This window comes from Trichosurus vulpecula, chromosome 2 (assembly GCF_011100635.1).
Source record: "Trichosurus vulpecula isolate mTriVul1 chromosome 2, mTriVul1.pri, whole genome shotgun sequence".
In the NCBI taxonomy this organism is placed as follows: domain Eukaryota; kingdom Metazoa; phylum Chordata; class Mammalia; order Diprotodontia; family Phalangeridae; genus Trichosurus; species Trichosurus vulpecula.
In genome coordinates this window covers 335,534,394-335,550,129 of record NC_050574.1, presented here as the reverse complement: position 1 = coordinate 335,550,129, position 15,736 = coordinate 335,534,394, and the positions used below count along the sequence as shown (strand labels likewise).

Here is a 15,736-nt window from a genome sequence, read left to right as displayed (position 1 = left end):
GGTTTCCTGTGATCCTCTTTCTCTTTTATCCACTAAATGAGGTTATTCCCTAAGATTCTATCTTTGGCCCTTTTCTCTTCTCACTAAATATTTTCCCTTGGCAATATCCTGAAACCAAAAAGTTTGAGAACCACTACCCTGTTAGTGCCTCCCCTCCCCAAATTGTCTGATATCTATTTACATGTATCCATGCTATCTACCCTGAGAGAATGAAAACCCCTGAGAATGAGGAATATTTTATTTTTGTCTCTGCATCCCTGGTACCTGGCACAGGGTAAGTAAAACTTTAATAAATGCATATGACCTGGGGCACAGAGTGGCTGTACTTTGTCCAAAGTCACAAAGCCAAAAAGTCTCAGAAGCTGGACTTGAATCCAGATGGCTTTGACTCTCAAGCCAGAATTCTATGCATTACAACCATGCTGCCCCTGTAAGAGGTAGATAGTGGGAGTTTTATCATGCCCATTTTACAGATGAAAACATTAAGCCTCACTTGGATTAGGTGAGGTACCAAAAGTCACATTGTGCTAGAGGCACAAAGTGATTTTGTAAGACTCCTGCCTCCAAGCCCAGCGCTTTTCCCACTACCCCACATTTTCTTCTGTGATTGTATGATCTTCTACAGCCTCACCAAGACTAGATACCAGAAGATCCATTTAAACCTGTAAGTACTGACCACCACTTTGGGAGTCTACACCCCAAAGAAAGAGGAAAAGGATCTACACGGGCAAAAATATTGATGGCAGTGCTTTTTCATGGTAACCAAAAATTGGAAACTAATGGGGGATTCTATTGGAGAATGGCTAAATGAACTGTGGCATATGAATGAAGTGGAATATTATTCTGCTGCAAGAAATGATGGAACTGATGATTTCAGAGGAAACTGGGAAGACTTTTATGAACTGATGCAGAGAGAAGTGAGTATAACCAAGAGAATATTTATACAATGATAACAAAATTACAGAGAAAAAGAACCAGGAAAGACTTCAGAATTTTCATCAACACAATATAATGGTGAACCATGAGTACAAAAGAATCAAGAAGAAACATGCCATTCAACTTCTGAGAGAGAGAAGATGAACTTAAGATGTAGAAAGAGACATACATTTACAAACAGAACTAATGTGGGAATTTGCTTTGGAGGACAATGTAGTTGTGTTTTGAGAGATGTACTTTTCTTTTTTAAATTTGATGAATGGGGAAGGGAGTAGCAATGGGGATAGACTAAAATTTTTTTTGAATTCTTGTTACTTGAAAAATAAAAATAATAAATTATTTTTAAAAATAACCAGGCAGGCACATTCATTTAAGAAATCCAAGCTTTTAAAAATGGAAGAATTATTTGCCAGACAAAGGTGATGGAATCCTAACAAAGCCACTCCCAGGCCTAATATTCTGACTTCCTTATGGGCCCACTGAAGAGCAGGCACATTCTGACTTAGCCACACAAGCTGGCTTTAACCACACCACAAGCCCCAAGACCCAATACAGCAACTGCCCCCAGATCCAATTCACATATTTGAACAGGTGTGATCTTGAATACACCCACAATCACATCATCCATTTAGCCCAAGACAGTACCACAATACCTAACTATCCATCTTGACCAGACAGGACCACAATAGCTAGTCAATCAGAAGGCAGCATGACCAGGATGTTTGACCATTGAACTACGGAAGGGACCCTTCCCCTATTGCCTAATCCCTTGACAAGTTCCTTGTACCTTTTTAATATTCATAATTCCTGTTATACAATTGCATCTCAACCCTATAAAAATCCATCTTGCTTTCTCTGAAGCTGCTGGTTCATCTGCTGAGGGGTGTCAATCCTCAATAAATGCTTGTACTTGGATTAGAGGTGGTCTGACTCTGAATTCTTTAAGATGGTGCTGCCACAACACACCATGAAACTGCAACAAAGGCATTTTCCCAAGGGCTCCCTCTTGGTTTTAGGATCATTTACAAACTTCTCTAATTTTTAAAGCTCATTACCATCTGTCTCTAGCCTACCTGTCCAGGTTTATTGCATATAATCTTCCATACACTTGACACTCCAATCAATCTGGCCTATCACTGTTCTCTTTATGTGCCATCCCATTCCTCATCTTTGCGCCTGCCTATACATTGGTTGTCCCCTCTTCCTGTTCCCTGCTCCTTCACACCCCTTTCAGAGAATTCTTCCACCTTCTACATGAAGTCTTTCCAGATCCTCCCTACTTCTGATGCCCTCCAACCAAGCTGCTTTGTGTTTAACTACTTTGGTTTTATTTGAATTTATTCTCTTTATATATGCACTTATCTCCTCCATTTTTCTGTTTCCCCAGTCCCTAGCAAAATATCTGGCACATAGTAGGTGCTTAATAAATTTATATTGATTTATTAAAATTATTGAATAATAGATTCAAAGTCAATCAAGTTACTGCTATATGCTAAGCACCATGCTGGGTGCTAGAGGATAGATCCAAAGTCCGAGTTACAGTTCTTGCCGTGGAGGAATTTCCACATACCTTCATGTATGTGGAAAGACCAGCTCTGCCTGGTGAGCAAATTAAATACTGGACAATGAAGCCCACCAAAAAAGCTGTAGAATAAAGGTGATTCCTCCATAACTTCATAGACTATCAGCATTTTAGAGGAACACTATGGTCAAAGAGTCCCCTTATTCTGGAGGAAAGGAGTGAGAATTAATCATTATTAAAAATGAACAAGTATAACTGGAAAAAAGTATTTGGAAATTTGGGGTATTAACTTTCACCACAAAATAGACATTCACCTTTAGTTTAATTAGTGTTTTTGGGAAGTCTTCCCTGGAATGAACCATTCACTCAGAGAATAGATGGTTGCTTCTCCTTGCCCACTTTAAAAGAGGGCTTTGGGGGGGCATCTAATTATGTTATTATATGACAATACTTTGCATTGATGTTCATGAATTAACACATGATAACAGGTGAGCAATGAGTCATTTCTACAGCCAAGAAGGCGGTGCTTTGTAACGTACCCTCCCATTCATTGGATGCGGGAAAAGCCTGCCTCCCTTTAAAAGTGGAGTCAGGATGACTGACCTTATCATTTCATCATTTCAGTTCCAGATTCTCTTTGTGCAAAACAACCACCACCAAAATGGTGTTTGGAGGCTTAGGTGAAACTAAACCTGCAACTCCAGAAATTCAGAAGATAGTTGATGAGGTGAGGTGGTGCATTCTGTGAAAGGATCTTATTGAAAATAGTGGGTTCCGGTAACTTGATAACCATTCTCTCTCTCTCTCTCTCTCTCTCTCTCTCTCTCTCTCTCTCTCTCTCTCTCTCTTTCTCTCTCTCTCTCTCAAAGTTTGTCAATCATATTAATCTTTTCAAACAAATAGTTTTTAGGTTTGTTTATCATCTCTGTGGTGTTCTCGTTCACTAGTTTATCCATTGTAGCATTTTCTGTGGTAGCACAGAATTAGAAACAGTTAGATGGTCATTGGTTTGGGGAATGGCTAAAAAAATGTGGTACATTAATGAAATAGAACATTCCTGTGCCATAAGAAATGATGAGTATGAAGAATTTAAAGAAGCAAGGGAAGACTTATATGAGATGATGCAAAGTAAGCAGAAACTGAAAAAAGAAGATAGACAATGGCTACAACATTGTGACTCTGGTACAGTGACAGGAGCACTGAATTAGAACTCAGAATAAGTGGGTTCAAATCCTACCCTCTGACTCTTACTATCAGCATGATCTTTGGCAACTCACTTCATCCCCTTGGGCCCCAGTTTTCCCAAATATAATATAAGGGGACTGGGGTCATTCGTCCCTGATGCTCCTTTCCAGGTCTAGATTTATGATTCTACAATGTGAAAAAGAAAAGACAAAAAACCTTAAATATTATAAATTATATATAAATATGTAATATATAAACTATTTTATAACATAATATAAATTGTAATGACCAAACCTGGCCCCAGAGAAGAGATATGGGAGGTCTTTTTTGAAGAGGTGAGGGATTATTTCTTTGGAATGTTACCAACCTGTCAGACGTGTTTGGTTGGTTTTTGTTAAACAGCTCTTTTTTTCTCTTTAAAAAAAAAACCTTTACTGCAAAGCATGTTTCAGTAGGGAGGGGAGAGAAGAAGGACAGATCTGGAAGTAAAGGTGATATAAAAACGAAAGGCTTCCATTTTAAAAATAAAAATATGTGCTTCTCTAGTTACCGAAGGTAACATTCAGAATGGCTGTATTTGGCAAGCAGAAATTACAGAAAATGTGGGAAATTCCACTTATTATTGGCAAATGAATTTGCAGTTTTCTGGACCTTATGAAATCTAGGTGTACTAATGACGCCACTAAGAAATCGTTGATTTATCAGTGATTTATCATTTATCATTGATTTATCAGACGAAAAATATATTCTCAAGGAAATAAAGAAAGTAAATAATGGCTTTGTGAAGGGGAAGATATAAACAGTATAGAAAGGAATAAGTTTTTGCTCCTGTTCAGACCTTCTTTTTAATTATGTAACACTTAACATTTTAAAGCCAGCATCTAGACCAAAATGCAAAGGTTAGAAAAGGGATCCCTAAGGGCCTTCCAGTGCTAACATTCTTTGAATCTATGATTATCAACTAAGATTCTGAGGACACTTTTTAATTTTATTGGGTAACTAAATTATAGCATAGGCCTGCACAAGAGATAGGCTGAGACCACTTGTCTCTAGCCAAAGGATTTTGGGCACACCACAAAAAAGTTAGGATTACCACTGAGCACTCCCCTGTTTGTCACATTGCCCATTGTAACCCACCATTGTTAATTAATCTGTCTCTAGTCTAACCAACGTGGGGCCCAAAGAAGTTTAGTCTATTTTAATTTTGGCCCCTACCTACTGCCAAGTTCTGCAGGTCTGGCATAGGATTATTAACAATGAAATGAATGTCATTTAGAAACCATTGCAACAAACTTGTTTGTTAAGGTCAAAAAGATATAGAACAAAACCATGTTGCAAAAGAGACCCTGATGGTCTCTGACTAATAAGTCAACATATACAGACACTTTCCAAGCAATAAAACATATTCTGGTGATGACAATTCTAATCTTTGTGACCAAAATGATAAGCGTTTTGTTGTTCTGTCTTAGTTTATGAAATACATTGATGGACTGAAAAGTGTCCAAACAAGGGTAATAAACATAGTAAAGGGCTTCAAGTCCATGTCATACAAGGATCCACTGAAGGGCCAGGGGGTGTTTAGGATGGTGTAGAAAAGTTTGAGGGGGAACTAAATATCTACCTTCAAGAATATGAAAGCAGCAACTAGAGTGCAGGGCCTGGAGTAAAGGAGATGCAACTTCCTGAGTTCAAATCTGGCCTCAGACGCTTACTAGCTGTGTGACCCTAGGCAAGTCATTTAATCTTGTTTACCTCAGTTTTCTCATCTGTAAAATGAACTGGAGAAGGAAATGGCAAACCACTCCAGTATCTTTACCAAGGAAACCTCAAATAGGGTCACAAAGAGTTGGACACAACTGGAAGTGCCCAACAACAACAACATTTGAAAGCCTACCATTTGGAAGAACTGTTAGACTTCTTCTGCTTGGACCCAAAGGGCAAAGTCAAGAATGATGTGTGTAAGTTGCGCATAGGGTCAATTAACTATTAGAGCTGTTCAGAAGCAGAATGGACAGAGGTGGAGTTGGCGATGCTCTCCTTTTGCCTTTCAAGTAGAAGTGGGATGATCATGTGCCAGGCATGTTATATTGGGGATTGCTTTAAGGTATGGGTGGACTAGATGGCCACTGATGTCCAATCCATCTCTAAAATTGCTGCTTCTGTGATTTTCTACAACTTTGTAAGGTCATCATAGGATCACAGGATCATAGAGCTAGACCAGTGGTACTCTGCCTTTTTGTGTCTCATTGACAGTTTGGTGAAATTTAAGGACCCCTTTCCTGGACAACGCTTTTAAATGCATGACAAAAAAGTGATTCTACTTTAAAAAATTTAGTGAAAATAAGGATATAATTTTTTCATGTCTAAGTTCATGGACCCCTAAATCTATCCACAGCTTCCTTGAAGGTCTACCTAAGTTCCTTGGGTTTAGAACCCCTAGAACTAGGAGGTCCATCAGAAGTGATCTAGTCCAACCCCTCACATAACTGATAACGATGTAACTGAGGTCAAGAGAGATGACTCAGCCCTTGATATGCAGGAAGTGAAGGTCTGAGGTGGAACTTGAAACAGAGTCCCCAACACCAGAGGTAGAGCTCATTCTACTCTACCCCTCTATTTTTGAGTGCAGATACTAACACACTCATTTGTTGTTGTTGTTTGTCCTTGGTTTTCTAAGAGGACCATGGCATCAGGGAGGTGATGTCATGATGTGTAAGTGGATTGGATTTAAGTGAAGGAGGGCTGTGCAAAGCCACCAGCCTCACTTTCTCCTCTGGAGCTATCTGGGTCCAATGGCAAGAAATAAGCTCAGGATGACTAGACATGGCCTAGGATGCAGTGGGAGACCATGGTCTTTTCAAACTAAGGTATTAAACAAGTCTCATTTTGACTGAGTCAACAGTTATGGAGTGATTAAGGCTAAACAAGAAATGAGGCAGAGAACACTCATTTACAGAGGAGAACAAGGCATTTATGTTTATGAAAGTTAGCTCCAAGAATCAATCCAAGATGGCACAGTAAAAGCAGGGACTTGCTTGAGCTCCTCAAAATCCCTCAAAACTCCTGTAAAAATGACTCTAAACAAATTCTAGAGCTACAGAACCCACAAAATGACAGAGTGAAACAAGTTCCTAGACCAAGAAAGCCTGGAAGATCCACGGGAAGGGTCTATCACACAGGGCTGGGAAGGGAGCGCAGCCCAGGGTGGGCAGTGCTGGCACAGAACAGGCTGGAGCAGACTTGGTGGAACAGGCCTCAGAGCACTAAGTCACTGGCAGCTCGGGAGGTTTCCAGACTTCTCAACCCACAAACACCAAAGACAACTTAGCAGGTCAGTAGAAAAACTCTGTTGGACCTGGGTGAGAGAAGGGCATGGTCCAGCCCTAACCCCTGGGGCAGTGGAGGTGGCAACAGCAGCCACGGTAGTGGTGGTGGCTGCTGTGGCAGCAGCGGCTGCTTCCTGAGCTCCAGGTCCATAGATGGAGGAGGGATCAAGTGGCTGATCAGAGCAGGAGTGCAGGGATCTCTTTGCTGGCATGGAGGCAGTATTCTCCTGTTTTGCCCTGCTTGGATCTGGGTCACAGTCCTAGTTGGAGGTCCTGGGGAGGAGGAGAGCTGGTGTGGCAGAGCTTGTCATGACTGTGGAGAGGGAGTCCTGGCAGTTCCAAGGCAGAAAAGAGTGCTTGAGATTACTCATAGAAGAGAGCACAGGCCAGAAGAGGGGTAAACACCTCTCCTTGGACCATACCACCTCAGAAGAACTGAAAATTTACACATGCCTACAAGTAGCTCAGAAAACAGCTACACAAAACTCTTGAAGCTTGGGACAGAGTATTCTCCACTCTGGAAGCAAAGTCATACCTTGACAAAGTGCTCAAAAGTCAAGTAAATGGCTGGGAAAATGAGCAGACAGTGTAACAAATCTCAGACTTACTTCGGTGACAAAGAAGATCAAAACACAACATCCAGAAGAAGACAACGAAGTTAAAGATGCTACATCAAAAGCCTCCAACAAAAATATTAATTGGTATCAGGCCATGGAAGAGCTCAAAAAGGATTTGGAAAATCAAGTAAGAGAAGCAGAGGAAAAATTGGGAAGAGAAATGAGAGTGATACAAGGAAATCATGAAAAATAAACCAACAGCTTGCTAAAGGAGATCCAAAAAATACTGAAGAAAATGACACCTTAAAAAAAGAAAACAAACTAACCCAAATGGCAAAAGAGGTCCAAAAAGCCAATGAGGAGAAGAATGCCTTAAAAAACACAGTTGACCAAATGGAAAAGGAGGTCCAAAAGCTCACTGAAGAAAATAATTCCTTAAAAATTAGAATGGAGCAAATTGAAGCTAATAACTTTACGAGAAATCAAGAAATTATAAAACAGAACCAAAAGAATTAAAAAATGGAAAACAATGTGAAATATCTCATTGGAAAAACCACTGACCTGGAGAATAGATCCAGGAGAGATAATTTAAAAATTATTGGACTACCCAAAAGCCATGACATTCAGAAAAAGAGTCTAGATATCATCTTTCAAGAAATTATCAAGGAAAACTGTCTTGATATTCTAGAACCAGAGGGTAAAATAGAAATTGAAAGAATCCACTGATCACCTTTTGAAAAAGATCCCAAAAGGAAAACTCTTAGGAATATTGTAGCCAAATTCCAGAGTTCCTAAGTCAAGGAGAATATATTGCAAACAGCCAGAAAGAAACAATTTGAGTATTGTGGAAACACAATCAGGATAACACAAGATCTAGCAGTTTCTACATTAAGGTATCAAAAGGCTTAGAATATGATATTCCAGAGGTCAAAGGAGCTAGGATGAAAACCAAGAATCACCTACCCAGCAAAACTGAGTATAATACTTCAGGGGAAAAATGGATTTTCAATGAAATAGAGGACTTTCAAGCATTCTTGATGAGAAGACCAGAGCTGAATAGAAAATCTGAGTTTCAAATACAAGAATCAAGAGAAGCATGAAAAGGGGAAAAAAAGGAAAGAGAAATCATAAGAGACTTATTAAAGTTGAACTGTTTACATTCCTATATGGAAAGATGTTATGTGTAACTCATGAGACCTTTCTCAGTGTTAGGGTAGTTGAAGGGAATATATACGTATATAGACAGCAGGCACAGGGTGAGTTGAATATGAATGGATGATATCTAAAAAAAAATTAAGGGGTGAAAGAGGAATATGTTGGGGGAAGGAGAAAAGGAGAGATAGAGTATGATAAATTGTCACACATAAAAGAGGAAAGAAAAAGCTGTTATCATGGAAGGGAAGAGGGGGGAGATGAAAGGGAATGAGTGAACTTTACTCTCATAGGATTTGGCTTAAGGAGGGAATAACATATATACTCAACTGGATATCTTACCCTACATTAAAGTAGGGGAGAAAGGGATAAGAGGGTGGGATGATATAAGAGAGGGCAGACTGGGGGAGGGGGTAGTCAGAAACACACACTTTTGAGAAGGGACAGAGAGAAAACTGAATAAATGGGGCGAGGGTAGGAAAGGATGGTGGGAAATAGTCTTCCAAAACATGACTATTATGGAAGTGATTTGCATAACGACACATGTATAAACTATATTGAATTGCTTGCCTTCTCAATGAAGGTGGGAGGGGAGAGAAGAAGAGAGAGAATTTGGAACTTAAAGTTCTAAAAACAAATGTTAAAAATTGTTTTTTACATGCAACTGGGAAAGAAGATATACAGGCAATGGGTTATAGAAATCTTGACCTACAAGAAAGCAAGGAGGAAGGGGATAAGGGGGAGAGAGTGGGATAATAGAAGGAAGGGCAAACTGAGGATAGGGATAATCAGAATGCATGCCATCTTGGGGTGGGGGTAGGGAAGAGATGGGGAGAAAATTTATAAATCAAAATCTTGTGGAACTAAATGTTGAAAACTAAAAATAAATAAATTAATCTAAAAAAACCCAAACAAACAAAAGAGAAAGTTAGTTCCATTCCTATTTCTGTGAAGACCAAGGATGCATATTACTTCTCTATTAAGACTTCTCATAACAGTTAGGTGTAAACCATGGAAGTCCTGTTCCAATATTTTATCTTATTGTGGAGGTGATCCTAAGCTCTCCAAAACTATGTCAATGGAGCATAAGCTCTAGCAGGCCTTACCTAGACAGAAAGGCCTCATGACAAATTGTATGCCTTTGGACCAAGGACCAGCCTAGATTAGTTATGAAAGGACCATCATAAGAAAAATGGTGAACCAACTAGGTAATGCGTGTATATTGGCCACAGCCACTCATGAAGACCATCTATGGAGTATTTGTAATCTAGCCAGGCAGAGGACATACCCACACTGACAAAACTATATATGATTGAAGGATAGCCTTATACCTTTCTTTTGATTCTTATAAGCCCCTGTCTTTCTGCAAGAAGTTATTGACAGGAACAACTACTGGGAAATCCAAGACTGTGTGCTTGTATAAGAGATCACAGATTAGGTGAGAAGTTAGAACCTGACAATTTGACCACTGCCTGAAGGGTTAGGGTAAGTGAGGCAATCCTGGGAAGCATAGGGTTCAGGGTGCATTTAGGGTTGTTAAGATGTTAAAGATGTTAAGTCTGATAATCCATTATATGGTATGGGGGAAGCTGGGAAAAAAGGGTTCTCTTGTTGCTTCCCTGACTCTTGCTTGCTGAGAAATGTTTTTCACTTAGGTTTGTTTCAATGAAAAAAATCTATTTTTTCACCTTCATCTACTGACCTTCATTGGAAAAACAAAACAAAAGCCTTCTAACCAACCTGCATAGTGCTGAAAGAAAAATCTTCATTAGAGTTTCACCCTAAAGAAACTAGATGGGTTCAGGAAAAATGTAGCAAAGGAGTTTTTTTATCGTATCAAAGGAATGCATATTGCATGGGCCTGGTCCCATGCTCAGGCTGCTTTTAACTTTTCATAGACAAACTTTCCTAACAAGAGAAGTAAATGTCTGAGGCAGGATTTGATTCCAAGCCCAATGCTCTATCTACTGCAACACGTACCTACCCTGCTACCCATAAGCTGATGCTAAGTAAATTCTTTTCTTTTCCAATCAAGATGCCTCTTGATTTATTGAATTCTAGGTTGAGGACAGTGTTAACAGAGTTAATGTAAATAAAGTGCTTTGTAAATTTAGAGCAGCTAGGTGGCACAGTGGACAGAACCTGGAGCCAGGAAAACTCTTCCTGATTTCAAATCTGGCCTCAGACACCTACTAGTTGTGTCACCCTGGGCAAGCCACTTAACCCTGTTTACCTCACTTTTCTCATGTGTAAAATAAGCTAGAGAAGGAAACCACAAACCACTCCAGTATCTTCAAAAAAACAAAACAAAACAACAAAAGAACCTGAATGGGGTCATGAAGGGTCGGACACCACTGAAAAGACTGAACACAAGAAGTATGAGATGATGTTGATTTCTAGGCAACTAATTCTGCACCTGAAATTTGGGCCCCAAAATAAGTCTTTTTCTTCTCCTGGTTTAACAGAGGGATAATTGTCTTTTTACCCACAGGATAAAGCACAGTGCCTAAACACATAGTAGGTGTTTAATAAATGTGGGTTGAGTGGTTGATTAGCATGGAAAAACTCTCTGGAACCAGGAGAGATGTCTTCATGTACTTGAAGGGACAGCGAGGGATGAGATTTGATCTCTTTGGCCTCAGAAGACAGAACCAGTAGCAATGGGTAGAAATTGAAAAGAAGCAAATTTAAGCTTGAAATAAAGAAAAACTTTCTAAAAACTAGAGTTATCTAAAAGTGGAATGAGAAAGTCATGGAATCATGAATCTAGAGTTGGAAGGGACCTCAGAGGCCATTTAGTCCAACCTCCTCATTTTACACATGAGGTGACTGAGTCCTCCAGGGACTTGCACAAGGTCACATGTGGTCAGGATCAGAGGCAGGATTGGAATCCAGGTCCTCTGACTCCAAAGGTAGCATTCTTCACTGTGCCACTGTGCCTCCTCACTGGGAGTCTTTGAACAAAGGCTGGATGATCATGGGATCATAGATGTTAAAGCTGGAAGAGAGCATAGTGGTCTAGTCACATCCCCTTATTTTATGAACAAGGAAACTGAGGTCCACAGAAATGAAGGAACTTATTCAAGGTGACACAGGTAATGACAGAGTCAGGACTTGAACTCAGGTCCAGTGGATACAAATCCAGCACTCTGTCCACTGCACCACATTGTGCTTCACCTCATTACATATGTCATATATTGGGGGTGGTTTTTCTGTTATTGGTAGGATTGTGCATAGATTAGTCACTGAGGCATCTTCTAACTAAGATTCTGAGACTCTATGTTAGCCTCCTTAGCACCTCAGAGATTTGTAGAATCCTTCCCAGAAGAAGTGCATTACAGCCTCTGAGGGAGCACTAGCCACCCATTACTTAAGAGGTCAATCAATCTATCAATCATTTATTCCTCGTTTGCAGGAAGTAATTGCTGCTGTAATTGATTCATCCTATTTCAAATTATTTTTATGTATTTGGTATTTACGAATTTGGGTAAATATTGTATTCATTCCAGTAGAATGTAAGATCCTTGGGAGCAGGGCTGCTTGTGGGTTTTGTTTTGTTTTGTTTTAATCCTCAGCAACTAGCACAGGGCCTCAGGCACAATAGACAAACACTAGATTTTTGTAAAAATCAATTATTAATTGTTTAAGGAGTGGGGACGGGGGAGAAAAAAGTTCGACTCAAGTTTCCATAGTTGTCAGTGCTGCACTGGCCACTGAGGAAACCAAACCTGGTACTACTTTCAGATAACCACTAAATTCCTTACCCTTCTCTCTTTTCTTTAGGTAAAGCCACAGTTTGAAAAAAAGTGCAACGAAAAATATGACTGCTTTGAGGCTGTAAATTACAGAAGGCAAGTGGTTGCTGGGAGCGTGTATTATGTAAAGGTCAGTGTTCAACAAGTCATTGAATTCTACTCAGTTCTCTTTCTATTTGGATGTATATAGAAAGTATGGAATATTTGTCTCCTTCCCTTTTGAGTCACTGGAGAAATTAAAGTGTCTGCCCCAGGGGGAATATAAAATGATAGTGTGGTAACTGAGAGAAAGTGAAAAAGGCAGAAGGGAGAAAGGAACTTTGGGAAACAGATTCTTGTCACCTGATAACCCTACTGGGTTTTGCTCTCCTATTGAACCAGAGATATGGCAGCCAAAGAATGGATGATGAAATGAGAGGGAGGGGGGAAGAGGGAGAGGGAGAGGGAGAGGAAAAGAGAACAATAAAGGATCTCCCTAGCCCCTCACTTTGAGTAGCCAGGCAACTGGAAAGAAGTAAGGCCAAGACAGGATTTACAGAAATCTTTATGTCACGGGAAGCTCTCATGTTTAAGACTGTGACTCTGAGGATTTACATATAGACTTTACATACCCATGATTATTTGTTGGGAGAATTCCATTTGCTGTCATGATTTCTCTAATAACATGTCAACCCACATGATTGTGAATTACATGCTTGCAAGTGGAGAGTAAGTTCCAGCATCCATTGTCCCAGTTGTTCCTGCATGGGAACTGTAAGACAAAAGAGTGAGACAATTCCCAAAGGACTGGGTCTTTCACGTCATCATAGTCTCTGAAACAAGGCTGATGTGTTTATGGCCTGAATCCAACAACTAGATTATATGCTGCTTGAGAGTAAGCATCCTGTCTTCTATGAGAGCTTCACACAATGTGGGCAGCAGGTCACCCCTGGTGCCCAGGATTTCAAACACAACCTTATCAGAAATTACTGAAGTACACTTTTCCTTTTCCAAATCTTAGACACATTTGGGGGCTTTTATCCAAATTCATGATGGATTTTAATCATTGCAGTAAATCTTGGTCTGTGAATCCTCTCTCCCAACACAGATCTAAACCTGTCCATTGACTTTGTTGATTAGCCCCACAGAGTTGCTTGGGGACTAAGGTGGTTAAATGACTTTCCAAGGGTCATACTAGTATCTGTCAAAGGATTTGAGCCCTCTCCAGGTACAAACCCAGCATCTATGCCCTACAGCATAATTTTGAGAGAATTATATGACCCTAGGGACCCCCCATGTAGCCTGCTGTGGGCACACATCTGGGAACTCCTTGGCTACTTTGGGGATTGTGGTAGAGATACCCAGGAAATGTAGATAGGATGGATGCAAATGTTTCTGTCCCTAAGGTAGAGCCGAATAGAATTACCACAGCCAAGTTAGCAAGGCTGTATTGAGATGCTATGAGATGTCAGCCAGGCAGGAGCACCTGCTGCAGCATAGGAAGGCAGGAAACAAGAATTTATTAAGTGCCAACTACATGCTAAGCTCTTCACAAATATTATCTCATTGGATCCTTACAAATGAGATAGAGACATTTCCCAGGTGAGGAAAATGAGATGAAGTGACTTACCTAGAGTCCCACTGCCAGTAAGTGTCTGAGGGCTTCTTGACCCCAGGCCCAGCATTCTCTCCATCTGGGAACCCTCTCTACTAACACAGATCTGAACCCAACTATTGCCTTTGCTGATGAGTCCTAGGGAGTTATTTGGGGCCTACAGTGGTTATGGGACTTATCCAGTGACTCAGCTATCCAAAGCACTACCTAGCAGTCTTGTTGGTTTCATTTTCTCTGTTTTACAAAAGACAGGACTTTGTTAAAGACAGTGGGCTAAGTGCTACCATTTGGGAGGGGAATGGGAGATAAAACACCACAGATGGGAACAGTGAGCAGATAGGGTTATCCCTCAAGGGACATAGCATTGGATGGAAGGCACAAGATACACAAAGGCACAGTGTTTTCAAAGAGGCTTGGGTAAAAATCAAAAAAGGGGCAACCCACATTTTTGTATGACACATGATTTTTTCCCCATACATTTTAAAAATTAAAACCCTTAAAAAATGAAACTCTGGAACAGAAGCACAGTTCAAATTCAAAATAGCAGTTGAATCTGTTATTAAAAATGAGTTGTTGAGGTATTCAAAAATCCAGGTGCTTAACAACTAGAGTCAGCCATGGTGTAATGAAAAGAGGCTGGATTTGGGATCATATTCTGGCTCAGCTGCTACTTACATTGTGGCTTTGGACAAGAGAAGGGAAGGGAATGGTGGGGGGAGGGGTGGGTTAAGAACAAGTATTTATTTAGCAGCTACTCTCTGCCAGGCACTACACTAAGCTCTTTAAAAATGTTATCTTATTTGATCCTCACAATAACCCTATGAGGTAGGTGGTATTGTCATTCCCATTCTGGGGATTGAGGCAATCATTTGAGGAAACTGAGGAAGACAGGAAATATCTGAAGGTCTTCCTAACTCCAGGCCCATCATTCGATGCACTGAATCTCCTAGTTGCCTTATAAGTAACTTACAAGTCCTGGACAAGTGACTCACCTTACTGGGACTCAGTTTCTTCAAGTATAAAATTTGCAAATTGGACTAAAGTCTGGCTTTAAATCTGTTATCTTAAGAACTAACAGTATCATGATATTGCTGCCTATCTGAATATTCTTGTGAATTGACCCTCTGTGCAACTCAATTCCCTTAGCTTTAAAAATAAAACTAAATGATCTCTCAGGTCACTTCCTGCTATAATTTTGTTTTCAAGGCGTGAATAGGCTCATTCAGAGGTTAGAATAAAAATATAAAATTGACATCAGAGGTTATCTAGTCAAAACACTTACCTAATACTGGATAGTACCTAATACAGTAATCCTGAGATGTGAGAGGCACTGGGTTGGAATACATGCCATTGATTTGCCATTTCTCTTTATTTACAGGTACATTATGATGGTGACCGATGTGCACATTTGAAAATATTCGAACCTCTCCCTTGCAAGAATGAGTCATTGGAGCTGTTGGACTACCAGACTGGCAAAACCAAGAATGATGAAATGAAGTACTTTTAGAGGCACAGTCCAGAATACATTTGACTACTTTCATGAGCATTCTGTATCAATAAGCACAACTGAAATGAAATAGATCTTTGTACAGTAGATTTTATTCTGATGATATATTGATTAGTTTTAGTCAATGTTCCCTCTTTTCCTCTCTGTTTTTATTTTGTTATAAGGCATGCCTCACTGGATAGAGGAAGGGGAAAGGATATAT

General features: G+C 40.0%; 1 protein-coding gene across 1 annotated transcript; it reads left to right on the top strand.

The window, feature by feature from the left end:
* Positions 1 to 2,899: 2,899 nt before the first annotated feature.
* On the top strand, positions 2,900 to 15,534 carry LOC118835891 (cystatin-A-like; the record flags this gene model as incomplete). The annotated part of the gene is made up of 4 exons (XM_036743184.1): positions 2,900 to 2,946; positions 3,083 to 3,185; positions 12,462 to 12,563; positions 15,406 to 15,534. Coding segments are annotated over 4 exons (381 nt in total), but the record flags the coding sequence as incomplete, so codon positions are not given.
* Between the last annotated feature and the right edge of the window lie 202 nt (positions 15,535 to 15,736).